The 18,614-nt window shown below is 38.1% G+C and overlaps 1 protein-coding gene across 5 annotated transcripts in view; it reads right to left on the bottom strand.

Annotated features, from left to right (window-relative positions):
- The window catches only part of LOC137283347 (protein pangolin, isoforms A/H/I/S-like), a 65,314-nt gene extending 47,750 nt beyond the window's left edge, over positions 1 to 17,564 (bottom strand). For all 5 annotated transcript variants that reach the window (XM_067814802.1, XM_067814804.1, XM_067814805.1 and 2 more), the window contains exons 1-2: positions 17,319 to 17,564; positions 17,117 to 17,186 (exon numbers count right to left, since the gene is read on the bottom strand). In XM_067814802.1, the coding sequence (XP_067670903.1) occupies positions 17,117 to 17,186; positions 17,319 to 17,462 (214 nt within the window). In that variant the 5' untranslated portion in view covers positions 17,463 to 17,564. The remainder of the gene's footprint in view (positions 1 to 17,116; positions 17,187 to 17,318) is intronic.
- Positions 17,565 to 18,614: the final 1,050 nt, after the last annotated feature.

Raw genomic sequence — 18,614 nt, forward strand, 5'->3', positions numbered from 1 at the left:
CAGGGCAGCCCTGGTAATCAAAGTCTAGCTATACTGTTGTATTTGTAGTCATGCACCGAATCTGCATTATCTAACAACCACCTGCCGCACAAACCTCAAACACAACACCAAACACGTAATGTTCTCACTTTCCTCTCCATTTGCATTGACAATTATAACAGCAGGCTTTGATTATATCAAAATAAAGCTTGCTTTATCAACCTACAAATGGCGTGATATGTATCACTTACTATTAAGTACGATATAGGCAATCCTTCCAGAGAAAATAACACTCATGATCACCCAATAAAATGCATGTGGTACATTTTCTGAATAATATACATGTTTAAGGTGCTTAATAGTTTAGTTTTGCAGGCAGCTTGACTGACAATGTGACCTTGCTATCTAACACTCACTGGGTGCCACGTCAGCTATGACAGCACCATGACACAAGATGCTTAACACATCGAGGTCTATTTCAATGCGTAACTACAGAGACAGCAACCACCATGCCGCTTTTAATCTGGCAATTTAGCTCGTTGAACGCATCTGTCACCAACACACTGTACTTTCCCCAACCAATCCTCAAAACAGCTTTTTGGGAAGTGATGTCTGATTGAATCTTGTGGGGTAACCAAGATGTGCTTCACGTATGGCTGCCTGTAGTTGTGACGAGCAATGGACTGACGACCCGAATCTCCCAAGGGGCAGAAATCAAAAAGTATTTCAGGAACAGCCTTCAGAGTTTCCACCATGTTTGTTAGAAAGGCATAAAATAATTTTCAAAGGAAGTAAAGTCCAGAAGGCAAAGCAAAGCAAAGCGGCTCTCTAACAACCAGACAAGCACTAACCAACCTGAGGGATGTACATTTCTCCATTACCATGCAAAAAAACTAGACAACTCTAAAATGCATTATCTCAACTATCAAATTTACATTGTATTCCATTTAACCCTTGATTATTTAAAGATTCAATATCAGTAATGAAATTGGTAAAGCATATTACATAATCATGGCATCGTCACACTTACCCAGACAAAAAGTGTTTTGAAAATTTTTAATTTTTCAATTGAGTACACAAATGCTTGATGAGTCCTTTGGGGCAGCGGTTGAAAGCTGTGGAGACAATGAGCGCCAGTGGCCCAACAAACAGTTACCACCTTCTTCAGGAGGGGCAGGATGCATATTACATCTCAGCATGGAATTATTCATGAGGGCTTTTCATACATGGCTGCTCACCATCCACAAGCTAATTAATCTGATCCTAGCATAGAGCCGGGCCACTCTTGCATAGCCGTGCTTCCAGGAAGCAAGCAGGTACACAAAACCAGTGCACATCTTCAGCCAATTTTCCAAAGGCGCATTTAGATTTGACAAACTAAAGCCACAGCTTGTTGCTGTCTTAATTTTCCACTTGGCTGGTCGGCAATATGGCGGACTGCCATCATGTGCAGTAAATGCTCTTGTATCAGTCAACAGCCCTTGTAATCAGAGAGATTTCATCTCCATTAAGGGGCGGACAAGTGGCACTCTAGCAAGCCGTGGTTATCATCCACTGGGAGACCGCTGGTCAGCCAAGGACAACCACAGAACTCAGATGGGCTGGTCATCAAGCCAGTTTGTCACTCAATGCCTCACATCGAGAGACTGGGAGAGACAACCGCTAGTGGATAACATTGTACTTGTGTTAATATCCAAGTGTGTGGTCAGCTCCAGGCGGTCATTACACGGACAATGCTATTACAGATGATAGCCATCGAAGATCTGGACAACATGAAGCCGATAAATCGTGTAGCAGCCTCATCACGTACAGCGGTTAGAATTGATGTACTCCACAATAGTTGACAGATCAACTTAGGTTTGAAAGAAAATAATCATACCAATTTGCACCAATAAACTGCTTTTGTTATTTAACTGTTACTAGATAATGCATTTACCCAAGACGAAATTAGAACACTCAAAAGAAAAGAAGAAAAGAATAGAAGTCAATCTAGTTACACTGGCTACAAATCATACAATGTTCCAAGGAGGAAGGAAATTCATCGCCAGATCTTTTAGTTATCAGCAAACTAATCCGAAAAAATTCTGGATATTTATTTGACATTCTACTCTTTGTGTTAAGACAATTTAATCTGCGACTTAAGCTGCAGTGAGCTGAAGGTGGGTAGGTAGATAGGTAGGGCGGCAGGGCAGCTGTAATAGGTGGACAATTAACACTGACAGAAGCCTCACATCAAAAGACTACTGGATGGAGGTCAGGTGGTCCGTGGAGCAAATTACAGACATCAAAGACGATGAGGCTAGCGACTGACTGCCCGGGTTTTCCTCCAAGCAGGCCTGCCTCCTCCCTGCTCCAGCAGACGACAACTGAAGCAAGCCAATGTATCCTGCTCACAGGAAGCAGGCTAGGACATCGTCATAAGCCAGCCTGGACAGCATGTAGCTTTGGTTTTTTCTTGGTTTCCAGTTGACTAGAGTTCGAAACCAGATCATCTTTGTTGGTGCATGGTTTGGATGTTTATTACAGAGCTTAAGATTCACATTTCATTTACTTCGTGGGAAGTTCGTCATAGAGGATGTGTCCATCGGTATAGTGTCTATTTGTTAATTGTAAACATATAAGAAACATGGGAAATAAGACACCCAGGGCTCGAGGTAAAGCAAATATTTGCATATCTTACTCAATATAAATCACATTTACTCAATTAATTTGAAATCTGGGAGTACAAAAAATGCATAAGAATCACTTAAAATCCAATGGGTCTATAATATCCTGTTATTTTATTCTACTAAACTGACTTGTGTATGATAATTCGTCCAGGTGCCCAAACTCTTCAACAGCGTTACTTTTAAGCAAATACCTATATATACATATGCTGTTATAGCCGTAGCCACTGTCCGGAGGTTACCATAGTAGCCACGTGACTTCAATGTTGAGGGTTTGAAAATGGCTACCAACTTTTTGGCAAAATAAGAATTACTAAAAACATTTATTTGAAAAGCATTTATATTCATATACGTAAACAGGCTATATAACCAATATGGATAAGAAACTGTGTGTAAAAGTACTCAATTCTTTAAACTAGTATGAGTACACAAAATGCTAGTTACTCCTCAAAAGTGCAACTACTCATACATAAACACACATGGGAGTAAATACCCAATTGCTTGAAAAATTATCTGGAGCTCTGGACACCTATAAATATTTTTCTGATGAAACAGTTTTGATAATATGAATATATGAGTATTTTGAAATAAAACTGTAATTTAAAATGTTCAAGGCATGTGTTACAAACAGTTGTTCCAAATCAGAAGCATAACCAGTTTGCAAACATCACTAGCATTCATTCTTGGAACGTTTCATCTACATGGGTCTTGCCATTTCAGGATGTGGAAAATGCCTGTGTTTATGACAAGCACCACACATGACATTTACTCTTTAATTCACAGTTTAGGGTAGCTTTAAGCTAGTTATTGACCATAAGGAAAATTGCAAAAATTCAAACCAATTTAAACCTCAACAGCAATTTTGTCCTGCTATCTCAGAATATTTGTTGAGATGTTGTTAGGGAAACATTATATGAAACCTCTCAACAAAAGCAATTGTGAACTCTGAAGAGGAGTGTTTGATGCAGGCAAACAAACACATTTCAGTACCACATGGCTACGATGGGTCTCATACTGTTTAACCCCTGATTTTCCACATCATTAAACTGTAGCATTCTCAGTAGAAATTAACAGCCTGTTAAATTGTTAGTTTTAAGAAATCATCTCTCATTTCATATCACCAATTATCTTTCTTGATCCTGAAAATTAGACACATTTACCATTTCAAACACTAAGTCTTACTTTCGGTTGGTTTGCCATACACTGCTTCACAGTGAAGATGTAAACAGGAAAATAAGCAAGAAATCTAAAATGTCTTAACCTTGAAATTAAGATCCTTCCGATAAACACAAACAATGAAAATGAATTCATTGTCTTTGAGGATGTAACAATCATTAGATCCTTTTCACAAGAAGGTTGATGTGTCACTGACATTTTGCATGTCAGTCATTTAGCAACGCAGGCAGACACTGGCTATATCCAGCAAGTCCTAAGCTTATTCAATAAGTAAATTTACTTGTATATTTTAAAAACCAACTCATTCTTGGTTTTCACCATTTTCAGACAAACAGTGGCCACACCCTACACCACGGTAGGAATTCAATGACTCCCAGAGTTAAAGTAACATTGGCCATACATAATCCATGTACAAAACCTAAAATCACATTTGACAAAACACTGACTATAAGAATACAGGAAAGAAACTTATCATTTTCAAGTCTTCTGAAAAACTGATGTGTCATATAAATTCTATGTGTGCCAATGAGTAAACAACTTCTTCACTTCTTCAAAATATCAGCCCATTTTCTGTCATACGCCTTACAGTAATTCTTGAATCACCATGTTTATTTCATAAATCATTCTGTGCATTAGCATTTATATACAGTCATAGTTCTCCATGTACTAGCTGAACAGTACACATATCACTGGCTTCAGTTAACATAACCTGTCACAAAATATGTCAGACACAGGCGTTCCAATTTAATGGCACCACCTTGTCTTTTCGTCTTAACATCGGGTCCGTAACACAAGAAACTTTGAAACTTGGTTTAAGTGTGTTCTATGGAAAGCCTAAGGCCTCTTCAAATCTGGTAAACCAACTGCAGAAAGAAGCCCTTCAGACCTATGGAAAAAACAACATGTACTGAAAGCAGATAGCCTGTCATGAATCATGTCTACAGCTGAGCATAAAACACTATAATAGTAGGTACGTTATGAATGCGTATTGCCAAACCGGACACTTGATACAGATGTAATAACTGCTCTGGGCATGCTGAAAGTTTAAGCGCTACAAATATCTATAGTAGTGAACTGGTTTACATGACAACCTGCCATCCAGTTGGATACCTTTGCTAGGTTTTTTTGCAAGTTGGTTTGGGCAACAAAGATAATGCTGATTTTGATCTTTAACTAGTGCACTGATAACCTTGATTCAATTATCATTAAGAAGATGAACGCAAGTGGTAATCTGATGTGCTTTGACAAAGAATCTACTGGTACTAAGGACATAATCAGTTGGGTAGCTTGGTCAGTTTAAGCAGTTTGATTTAAGTTGTTAAAACATGAACACGACCACTGTAGAGTGCCAAATAAAATTTATGCTTCATAACAATCCAGAAGTTACATCGATGTGATTACATTGAACATGTCTGAACTTCACTGGAAGGACAACTACATCAATATTCAGAAACTGGAGAGCAGACGTGTCAGCATCGTCTTCAGGGCAACAGACCCAAGGGGTGGAAACCAGTCTACCAACCACAGTAAACAAGATATTTATGGTGTCAGTAAAATTTTAAACTACCAAAGCATTCTTATATTTCATTGACCTGCCATGTTAATTTGGCCGGAACCAAGGTCCTCACTGCCTGCTACCAGGTATGCGGTTGCAGGTACATATTAAAGCTGGCCCCTCTTGCCTGTCTGCCCCACTAGACACTCTCATGACCCTGACATGGACCCTAGGTTAGAAGTTATTAGTCGCATTTCAAGGGGACCTTGGACACCGGGTGCAGTCAAGCATGACCTATAGGGCAACAATAAACCTTCTCCTCCTCCAAGCACAAAGGTTGTCCCGTTCTTTTTAACACCTCACTTGCTCTCACAAACAGAAACTGACAGGCAATTCCAGGAAATCTACCATGAACCAATTTAAAGCTGAAGCTATAGTCCGACATCAAGATTCATTATAACAGACAGCCATCACCCTGACCATTGTGGCCATGATCACACGATTATTCTTTGATGCAGCTAATACACTTTATTACATATTTACTCATACTGGTCAACCAAAGCTCCATAAACCAAATGACAAGAGGTCGTCACTTGTGAATGAGATTCGGCAGTCTTGTGACAGGGGCAGACATGTTTCCAGATGCCCCTATCAGGAGCCCCTTTGGCTTCTGGGCTGCTGTCATGCCCATAGTTCAACCTACACATGTTGAACAGTCAATAGGCTCATCAGGGTCTTCTTCCGCCATCAGTAAGCAAACTGACTGGGAAGAGCCATGGGGCCTATCAGGTCAAACAATAGAGCATTATAGTGCCAGATTGGCCATGACAATGTACATAAGATGCTGTGATAGCAGTGTAGAGAGGCCTGGTGTAATCTGGTGGCGGAGATGTGACTCGGCTATCACTGTGTTTGCTCATGGACTTCATTTCCCCTGCTTTGTTCTGTATCAAGTCCATGGTCGGTATAAGGATGGGTAAGAACTCTTACAAATCATCACCCCTCTACACGGGGTGGGGATGCCATACATGTCACCCAGCCCGGCTTCTTGTCTCTGGGTGGGGGACCCTCACAAAACAAACAGAATCCTTTAAGTGCTACACTTGGTCATGTTTACATTTCGAATCCACACAATTCAAACCCTTGATGGAAAACAGCTTAAAAAGTCACTGTGACAAATAACAAAACTTACGTCCTACCATCCAGAGAGGTTTCTTCCTCAACCTTAAAATATACACCCCTCAAAAAGAAACAAATATACATTATTAGAGTCTCTCCAAAAGAGAGTCCCTACAAAAGTGGTTACTGTCAATGTCTGGAATTTTTTTTAAAAAAAACTTAAGGTCAATAATGGACAGTTCATCCAAGACCTGTCTATGAATCTGACAGGCATCACACAAGCAAAGTCCTGTTACTAGATAGCTATCACCAGGAAAAGCAAAGCTGCTATTTATTCATATTTATTTGTCAAATCCTCATGCTTTGTTAAAACACCATTCATGATAAGATTAACAATGGATCACATGAAGTTGACAGCTGATCAACTGTATACATTATCTGATGTAAAAATATTAAACATTTGTGAAACAATATGCATTACTATAGATAGAAGTGCACCACATATCACATATTTTTTTTTCAGTTTAATATCTCTGCACAACGTTTGCTTCATTTTTCCAGCCTCAGAAGATATGAAGCGTTGGTGATGCTTTCCCCAGCAAACCATCAGCAATTCTAAATCAACTGCTTGTTATGTTCTGACATGTTGCTTGCAAGAAACAGTTGGTGCTCACTGTCAGTGTTATCATGGCACCTGTTGTATGCACCATACTCAACTCAAAATAAAAATATCATTTTTCACTTCATATGATGCTAGAGTTTGAAATGTCAATTCCCAAACCTCATAAACATCAAGGGCTTGGATTTCATACCAACACATATGAGTAAAAACGTTTTTGATACAATTAAAGAGCAAAGTAGCACTCAATATGACACTTTCATTTTCACATGTCAAATAAATAGAAAAAGCATGTGCTTTAAACTGGAAACATATGATACAATAAACCATGCTCACATGGCAAAAAAAAATTTCAATAGCAAATGGAGAAAATATTACCTTTGCAAATGGCCGCCTGAAGAACAAACCTTCACAAATACACCTACTATAATAATTTTTTGTTCGAAACAGAACTGTGAATTTATTAGGTAAAAATGCAAACATGATTACCAAACATCTTTCGGTCAAAAGTATTAACTTGAGCCATCTATCTGTATAACAGTATAACCTTAAACCTGTCCCATTTTTTCTTGTTTAGCATAACTTTCTTTAGAAAAAGTGTTAAAATTACTACCCACTCTCCTACAGCATACATAACTTTGACACTCACATAAACAGAATTTTGTCATGAAATCATTCTCCTTGGCTCCACACAGGATTCCAAACTTATATCCACAAATAGCCTGGAGTACATGATGTACACAGAAGACGAAAGATGATATTAATAAATCAGCATGATGTCGGTGTGCGTAGGTACAAGTGTGATGTGCAAGTCAGAAGGTGAACAAGTGTGTACCTGCGATGATGACGTGCCTGCCGTAGCACCTGACATATATGTGTCACCACCGACGGTCATTTCCCTGCCAGACATCCACGTCCCTCCATGTCAACCAAACTTCACACTGACAATATTTACTCACTAACCAACTCCACATATGCCGTCTGTTAATCTATATATGGTTGTGTACACATAGCAACACTTTCAACTGTGTCGGTTTAAAAATTCAAAATTCATGTAAGCATTCACACATGTTGCAGAAAATTATGTTAGTGACTAATTTTATGCAGTTACGTAACAATTCAAAAACACAATACAGTGTTGAAATTAAAAAACGCACAAATGCACAAAATTGTCCTTGTGCTTATTTTCAATCAGAAATTAATATCGCAGATTTTCAAACAAGTCTTTTACAGTATGTCTTAAAACTGGTACTAAGAAATAATCTGTCAATTGTACTGATAGAACTATGAAAAGATATGTTAAAACAAATTCAGGCAGTGATATATTGGTCCCAATCATCCTCCCTAACCCCCTCCCTTCTCAATAACCCCCCTCCTCTGCTCAACCCCCCTTCCTCTGTATGGTATATGAGTCACCGCTTGACGGCTTCCTTTGAAGTTCTAGTCTCCCACCCCTGATTGGAGCAAGTAGAGCACACTGTTTTCATTGACAAAACGCCTGCCGCCTTTGAAGTAAGCGACTCACTTCATCGTACATATCACAACTGTTCGGCCTGCGTCGGGCCCTTCATATACACCCATTTACATCCCAATAATTACATCAGTGGATTAATAACTCTTAAAATGATCCTTAATTAAATTAATCAGGCCCTCAACTGTCTTTGATCTGCAACTTGGAAAATCCTAAACAAAATGTGTCCAAATTGCTATTCTCTGTAACATGTTTACCAGTCAATAAGTCATTTTCCTTATCAAACTTAGTTCTGCTGAATTCTGGTATATTTCTGTCTCGTGAGATGTTTACCAGGATTCAGGAAAGTTTCTCAAGGAAATCATCTTCTTTCAAAGCAGGATGCTTATTCAGGTCTCCTACTTGAGTGGATCTTACCACAGGTCATGACATTGTCCCAACTCTTCCTAAATGCTGCATTGTGGCACATCTTGCTCTTCGCATTTTCCCAAGATAGTACGTAACGAATGCACATTTTCATTCAGAAAGAAAATTAGTAAGACTTACAGAACATGTTGTTATGATAAAAGACCTTATGAATCTTCAGTCTCACATTTTGATGATCATCATCATTTCACAATACTTCAGATCAAGTAGGCATATCCACAACAATCAGATATACAGATGTTAAGTATAACAACATATTCCTGATAAATATTATTTGTGGGATTGTTAACAAGAATATGGGTTAATTTCAGACAATGTAGTTGTTACACATATGAAGTGCTCTTTGTATTCAACTGACAAATAAATAAATATATGGTTCTCATCTCATTTAGACAATTGCAAACATTCAAACTGTCGATGCGGTATCAGAGAAAATCTTTCTTTCAAAATCAGAAATGGTTAAATCACATTTGGTTTTGCTTGCAATAATTTCTTTCTGAATCAACTCATGCTTAACATTTCTGCAATATTACTAAAATCAAAGCTTGTTGAAACTTAAAGCCTGACTGGTGTTCTGCCTTGCATGAACATATTTCATACGAGGCGGAAAGATTCAGCGTGCCTTGATCATGCTTATCAAAACACTAACAAAAGCTACAATTCCATGACTTAAAATATTAATCCTTCAGCTTCCGTTCCCCCCAAAAAACACTCACATAAAAAAATCAGCATCCGCCCCCTCCCCTCATTCAATGTACTCGACCAGTTGCCATTACAATTGTTCCAACAACTTGTCCCCAGTTACCAGTTGCCAAATAAACAGTTCCATTACCCTCTTCAATGTAACCCAGTATGAAATGAAGCCCGGTAAATAAACATATGCTGGCAACTTTTCCACAGGACTGGCGGCAATAGAAGTCGCTTTCCAGCATTTGTATACTATCTGCTGCCGACGGAATTAACGTTAAAAGGTCTTTCTTTCCACACACCTGGTAATGTTTTTACATTTTTTTTCACTGCCAGGCCCACGTTCGGACCTGCACCTACTTACAATGCAATAGACGTTATGCTGGGATAATGACCCTGTCACGAGAAGACGCAAACATTGGGATTTTGAGGACTTCAGACCGAAGGAAATCACAGGAAAATAATGTATGTTAAAACAAACCAGAAACAGATTAAAAAAAATAAATAAATAAAACATTCATGGGGTTCAACACCGAATTTTCAAAATTTTCAGTTAACACGAAAAAGGAGTTGGTCATCTGAAAAATTAATCATTGTAGACTTTTCATCCTTCAGAACCAACAGCAAACTATCTTAAAATATATATTTTGGTAGCAAACAGATATCAAACTACTGTCACAAAGTTTCGGGTGGTTCATATGCTCCTGAGTTCTCTTATCATTGTATATTTGATTAAAATAAAATCAAAGTCGTAAATTTTGTCAAGAGTCAACACCAGAAATAAGGGGAGGTCAGTGGGTGAATGTTGAGGTTGGGAAGGAAAACCGAATCACTGTGTGTATATATTTGTAAAAGTACATACCTAAATATCTCTCCTCTGGAAAATTGAGTACATTTGGGGATTTCTGACACAATTTCCTCTATTTTGATATGCCACTATATCTGTTTGGAAAGATCCTTTTAACGGATATTGAATATCAATGAGTCAATACTAAGATGTTGATTATACAAAGAAGCTTTTATTAACAGAATCACAGCAGCATCTACTTTTTCTTTACATATTCGCTATGCCTTTGTTAATGGTAAAGCTGGTAGAAAATAAATCCCTACTAAAATATCGTTTTGGGGTGAAAAAGAAAATGGTGATTCCAACAAGCAGATAAACATATAACCAAACTGACTAAATCTCCAGTAAATGTATTTCAACAAATGCAATTATATCACTCTGGGTGATTTCTTTTCAAATAATATCTGCATGTGATCATACGATATATTTGTTGAAACAGAATGCTAAAAGGTTATGAAGATAATACATCTGTGCCCAAAACTTCTACGCTGACACTGTCTACTTCAAGGAGTTTAGTGTTATTTTTCTCGACTTCATTGGTTATGTGTTCAGGATAAAAGACTTTACAAGACTCAGGACTCAGATTGAGGCTACGGACTGAATGCTATGACTGCACAGGTATCACTAACTTCGGGAACTCCTTGATTAATGACATCAATGCTAGCATCTCAGAAATATATGAGTTTCTGTTTCTTCGATTCCATCAAATGTATGATGCAACATACCGGTACATAACTAATTTGAATATGAGGACACTGAAACAGGGGGCTGTGACAATAATACATGGCCGCCCACTGAACCATCTATTCCAACTGAGGAGATGGGTCTCCCGGAATGTCTGTCGATTTTAGTATCTGGTTTGACATGTGTACAATATCGCTGGCCTTCAGGACATGTGATCATGACAGCTTCATTCACCATAATTCTATCATTGCTGTCCAGTGTCAGCGGAACAATCGCCACTTGGCCTGGTCAGGTTGGTTCAAGTATGACCACTTGAGCCCATGTCCCACCAGCTCATCAGCTGAATGTCCGCTAAACTGGACAGTGATCCCTGATACAAACACCCTTCACATGCTACTAAATACAATGAGGTTTGTTGCAATTGCCATGGTTTCAGAAGGTCAGGGAGAGGTTTCTTTTCCTGATTGTACTATTCTGTATGCTGCAATACAATAACCATATAAGTACAAACTTGCACAAAGGGGCTTTTCATTGTCTTGCAATTTTGAACTTTTCAATCTAAGGACCTCCAATGTTTACATTCACACAAGGCCCTTCAACTTTCACTTTATTGTGTGGCATCAGACACCAAGATGAATAACTAATATTTTTTATTGACAAAATCACCTTATTACATTGTATATTCCCATTTTCACTGTTTCATCAACTGACCATTGTCCCAATTCATACCAATATAATGACCCTACATTGTATTCTGAACAAACTAAGTCCCACACCGTATCCATGGGAACTGATCCAGATCACCTTCATGACAAGCAAGCAAGAATATGTCTATAAGAACACCCAACTACTCATTTGGCAACAGAACCTGTAACTTTGCGTTATCACTGCTCAAGTCTAACTATTAGACTTCCTCCCAGTCTCCCTCAAAAAGAAAATGCCATCCACACCGAAAAGCATCAACTTGTTGGCCACAGGACAGAGCTGGGCTGGCTGTAAGAGTCTTTACATCTAAAGCTAGACAGACAAGAGAGCCCAAGGCAAAGGTCCCATCAACGACAAGTCCAGCTAGTGACCTTACGTCCACCAATACATCCACATTCTCCTCCCTGGCCCTCCCTGGAGGGCAAGCCAGTAAGGCCAGCAGGTCCCAAAGGCCCTTCCTACCACTGCTTACACAGATCAGCCAAGGGATTTGCCATGCTCTATTTCTTCAAAGCTCTCACACCAGCCACTAGGCAGTGGCTGCTAGCTATTTTTGTTTCATTTTCTAATCTGGTATGACCTGAAAGGGCTTTGTGAAGCTAAAGTGAAAGAACATGATGTACATTAATTGTCTGTAAGCCTGCCTTTGGGTTATTACTCTATCCAGTTGACCAGACACCATGCTCAAGTGAATATTTGGACAACTTTAGAAAACGTACTTAGGAAATTTCTCCTTGACACCAATTTGATAACGACCACAAATAATACTGATATAAGTAAAATAACAAAGTAATGCGATACTGCACTTCACTTGTTCTGAATTAAAAAGCGCTGTTTATATTTCAAATTAAACCAATATTTGTAATTCTGGTGATGTTACTCACATTGTGGTTGTGCCATATTTATTAACAGCTAAAGATTCTTTAAAAGAGAGAAAATTATCAAATCCAAAAGATTTCATAAAAGAAGGGAAAATACAAATTTACAACCCCATGTATAATAATGAACTTTTATTCCATGCATAATAACACCTGAGTGCTTTGACAACAGAACAGTCCAGGAACAAGTGTTCAATATTTCTGAGAAAATATGACGCACTTGCCATTTTTCAATCATTACAATGCCAAAAGAATCCCTCAGCAGAGATGTTTCTTATTCCAGATTGTTTGCCCATACAATTATTTAGGCCAGAAATGGTAAAAAAAGAAACATTTTCCTGTTATTACAACACACACAAGGATCAGTGGTCATTACCACCATCATAATATACAAGACTAAAAACATTAAATATTTCTGGGTTTTTAGTGTTACATTGTTATTGATGATAATGAAGAAGGTGTTTACACATAAATATGAGCTGGGCTATAGAATTACAAAACACACCACAGAGCGCTTAAACATTAGCATTGCTCTATTATTCTTCACAGATTTCCTTCCTTCACGTCATATACTACTCTACTTTCGATAGGGATATTTATAACTGTCCACAGTACTCATACTTAATTCTACTATTATGTCAAGTGTTTCTTAAGTATATCACACACTCTGATTATCCCTGTCCAAAGTTGATCAGTTCAGTAATATCGTAACATGACAATTAATATGTATTTGTAAACATATGTATTTTTCCTGGCCAAGAAACACAAACTATTAATTCTCTGAATCACATGGCCTATTCACTGAATAGTTATATCAAAACAGAAACCATACTTGGATCTGAAAGTTTTCCATGTTCCCCACAGTCCAGAACACAAATAAACGTAGCCATAGCAACAAAATTCTCATGAGACCTCCTGTGTGCATAATCACTACTATTGAAAGGATTAGATGTACTGATTCTGCTGTTGATGAGTATACAAATGATCCGTACATTCTTCAAAATGGTACTAAAATAAAATCATTATTATCGGAAGTGAAAAGATACAAAAATATTTTACCATTTCTACAACAGAATATAGCGACAAGACAATTATGATATGTGAAACGGGTGTCATTTATCACGTAATAATTAACTATCTGAAATTTTCATCATGTTCCAACAGGTTTACAGTTTCTCAAATATCCATTCCAACCAGTGACCATTAGAACATGTTGAGTTATTGTCTGTTTTCTTATACGCTTTACCAAGCTCACCAAGTCCTTTCGTTTTAAATGTCCTAAGTAACGACAAAACAAGATAAGTAGGACAACTTAATGGCCGTGAAACAAGCTTACGTATTGATCTGTCAAGAGCAGGGTTTCGAAAAGCACTTAAAATATATCCCCTTCTGTCATTTGTCATCATGGTCACTTGTAGCATTTGTCCATCATAATTGCAATTAGCAGTCAACTGTGTCAAATGGCATCCATCTTCACGTGTACCCAAAGGATCTGGCATCTCTACTTTCTGTCAACATATTCTTCTTGTGTTCACCGCAATTTATCTTTGTTCTTACAGAATATTTGAACAACTGCCTTTTCTTAGCATTGTTTGAAATGTCTTGAACAGTTTTGATCTGAGATAACCATCAACTTTGGCTTCTTGTCTAAATATATTACAATCTATTTTTAAATATGCAAATATACATCCCTGTTGCTTTGAGTGCCTTTTTAAAATGAAATTGTTTAAAGAATGATTTAAATACCAATATTTTCGTAAGCTTGTTTTGAAAAAATACAAATTGTTTTATAAAATAGTTCAACGTGATAATTTGACACTTGCTGTATCCCAAGCATTTAAGTACATAGCGTCTTTTGACAGATATCATTAATCAATAACATTGTTAATATAGATAACATGTTTAGCAGTAATGATGTCACTAAGCTGGGTTCATCATCTACCATGTACTGCATATGTAACAGAGTCTATACCAGATTACTGAGCTAAGTTGACATTAAGCCAGTAATCTCCGCCAATCCCACAAATGCAATCACCAGCATAATGACATTATTCTAGGAGACAATACATCAAGTAAGCATCTCATGTGCTTTCCTATCAAACTAGAACAAAATTATACCATACAGTACCTGTGTAACCAGTGCTAATGTTATTTTCTAATGAAAGAATATTATGGTTTGACACGTAAACTTCTATAAACTTCAATGGTCATTCATTAGTCTTGTAATGGACTCGCTACTGCTATTTGACTTTCCGATGTATATTAAGTTGGATTTCCTATCTACCATTTCGTCTACAGTGTATCCTGTGTAGTCAGACATATGTTTACAAGAGCAATATAAATTCTTTAAAGAAGTGAAAACCGAACGATGGAGGCTTGGCAATTCTTATAACTGTTTCCTGTAGTACACCATTTATATATGCATCTCGCTTCAACTAGGCATCAAGTTAACACTCAAATGTTGAAAGATTTTCAGAGACAGAAATTTGATCTCTTTGATGTCATTGTTTCATATAAATCTTGAATTATCCTGAAAATCTTATTTTACATTTGTTGGAGTATACTGCAGATGATGAAATGTATATTCATGGCCTCTTTAATGTAGTAGTTTTGCACAGATAAATGTGATAAGTACTTGGTCACACGATGATCAAAATTAATACCGATGGAAAAACAGCTTCACAACCTGATAATTTATCACACAAAAAAGAAATTTTGTAAACAGTTACTGTACACTGGCATCTTGATGGTTGAGAATGAACTGGATAGCTAATTTGTTAATATTTCCTGTTGACTAGGTTGCTTTGATGTTGAGTATGATACACGTTTGAATGTCCTATCGCAAACCCAGCTCCGCTATCATTAAATGGAGGAAAAAAAACACATTTTATATATCAAAGCAAATTTTTTTCAGCCTGATATCTATCAAAAGATTTCAAAACATAAGGTCAGTTATGTTCACTATTTTCTCCAGTTGTTATGAAAGTGTATGGTTGGAACCTAGATGAGGAACTTGTATGGCCCGAACTGTTAAAAACAATTATCATAATCATAATAAATTCAATTTAAAAATCCTAAACCTTCACAAGTGAGGTATTTGCAGAAGAATAAATAAGAATTTGATTTGACAATCATGTAAAACACTATACTTGATATATTTATTTTTCTTCTTTTAATTTATGAAAGGAGATAATGATATTATCACCTTACACTAATATCACCTGATGCTGTTGTTAATAATATGAAAGTGAATGTCAACAAGGAACATCAGTTCAGTCACCATTTATTCATGCCAAATATGTCTCTTGTTTTCAGTTCACAAAACATTTTAGGATATCAAGGCTTTTGATTCTTGAATGTTAAATGAAGGCAGCGAAACATTATTCATTACCTTTGATTGAATGTAATTACAATGGAACAAATTATAGACCTAAACAGACAATATTTGGATGTATCCATTTTGAGAACTGAAATGTAACATGATAAACCTTCTTTGTTAAGTTTATCATCCTTCACTTCATTCCTAACAAGGAGATAAAATCGTGTAACGTTCCTTATACCTTCATGTGATTACTCCCTTGTAGTTGTCCCCAGCCACAAGAAAAAAGACTGAAGGCAAATGTTGACCAACCAATTAAGCAAATAATGAAAATGTGTGATTACATAATTATCTTTGCTGAAACCATCTGAATATGCCATGCAGTAGCCAAGCACCAACAGTGATAACCTAAAGTTGCAATTGCCCGGTTGTTGTTGTTTTCAATTCATAGTGTAAAACTATGTTACAAAATGTATATCGCCTTTATCTAACTGGAAACCCTATGCTTTAACTGAAAATCAGATTCAAGATATTCCCTCAACACATAGAGGGCAATCCCTCCAACCCACGCAAGCCTTGCCTCGCAACATCAAAGGGTTCTGCTCGCTGGATTTACTGACCCAGAACATTGTCAAAATAGGGGCAGATCGCTTCAAAACAATCCGGAAATGCTTCATATATCATCTCAATTTTGACAAAATAACCTTTAAAATATGATGTGCAATCGTTAGGGGTATATTGGAGCTTGTTTGCTACACTCTGCCCGTCGCAATGCCGGTATGTGCATGGCCATTGTCATGCATACTGCGAACAATGGACGGCAGACAATAGGTGCATACTTTTACACATCAAAGGGAAGCCGCTGTGAACTGTATTTGCAGCAAATCGGGGCATATATACGCGATATTATGAACCTCGAATATACAGAAAAGCCTGTGACCTCTGTCTCGTTTCCCGATACAATCATAGTATCCATGTCGGTAATTGTAGTGGTAACTTTTGGCCTTTTCATGGCTGTTAGCAGAGCTGCCTGATTAGCACCTACCATCCTCTGGTCGTGTTGTCCCACTCTTCTCACTGCCAGAGTAATTCCCCGGTAAACTGCCATTTTTCCCCTAAAACAAAGGAATATGAGAGATATGAGGGGAAATATTAAGCAGATAAGCTATGGGAAGGCGCGATCTCGTAATAGCTCCGTCCTAGCTGACCCCCACAACATCAAAGGGAGATGAAAGACTAGCACTCACCTCTTCGGATTCGGTGACTAAACCCAACTTTTCCTCCGAGAGGTTTTCCGATGACCTTTTTTCCTCTTCACCCTCATCTTTATATACTTTGACCTCATCTTTCGAGTAAAAATCCTCTGAGCCGCCTGAACTCATATGCGGCATGGTCAAAAGTTCTCCACTGCGATCTAATTTTCGCACAGGATATTAACGACTCTCAACACACGTTTTGAATCCGCCATGAATACTACGTAAAGGCTAGCAAATAGAGACCAATCAACGCCGCGCTCTCTGTATCGGCGACCAATGAAAAGCGCCGTTACGGCTGGGGTTAGTCATTCGTCATGTAGCAGTATAGCAACTAAACTGTGCTGTGTTATTCTCGTCTGAACGTAAAGTTTGCCTCCTCTTATTGCAAGATAAAAGTGAACTGGATCAATCAAAGACCAGGGATGCTCTGGGCTGTCTGCAGTCACATGCACGGCTGGTTGTGAGCGTCTCGTCTCTCGGTCAAGCACCATTCCTATGTATTATCCATGCTGGGTTCCTCGACGTTTTTTCTGTATATCCAATGCTAATGGCCACATTTGCACATATAAACATCAACAAGCGCCTATCAATAAGTTCTGAGAGCAGATTAAATTATGCCTGCTACACCGACATGCATTCGCTCTCTTTGCCAAGAACAAAGCTCAGGTCTGGCCCCTGCGCTGTCGCCCCTAACATTCTTGTTATGCGCTAGAATTAGATGTTTTCAGCGAGCTCCCTTTGATCTTGCCGCGTATCTACAATCTCAGCCATCTCTCGTGAGTTGCTCGCTCCGAAAGGTCAAGAGGCGTTCCGCTTGGAATTTCTCTTTCTTGATCGTGCTTAAACTTCTACGTCCACGCAAAATCATTTCATTAAAGTTTGAAAACGATATTCAAATAATATTAATTTATTTGTGCTCCGTGAATGAGGCCAACGCAGAGAAATTTAGCTGAGACCGAGCACTCGGCGGCTCCCTTTGAAGTGTCGGAACGCCTTTGTGATACCTTATATGGTAGTGGCGCCCGAGCAATGAGACAAGATTTGTTTACACTCCATTTCCTTTGTAGCTACCGCCACCTAGCGGATGTGCTCTGAGAAAATGCTTATCTGAAATTCATCACTCGAAATCGTTCCTTAACGAATTTTTAACATGTTTAATATAACTGCGTTTTCGTGAATGACGAATTCAATTTGCAACGCGTGCGCCATATGCAGTTCTTACACTGGTGTAGATCGTTGCCACTTTTTACAGCCTAACATCTCTCGAAAACACTGGATTCTCGCTTT

This window comes from Haliotis asinina, chromosome 5, assembly GCF_037392515.1.
Source record: "Haliotis asinina isolate JCU_RB_2024 chromosome 5, JCU_Hal_asi_v2, whole genome shotgun sequence".
NCBI classification, from domain to species: Eukaryota; Metazoa; Mollusca; class Gastropoda; order Lepetellida; family Haliotidae; genus Haliotis; species Haliotis asinina.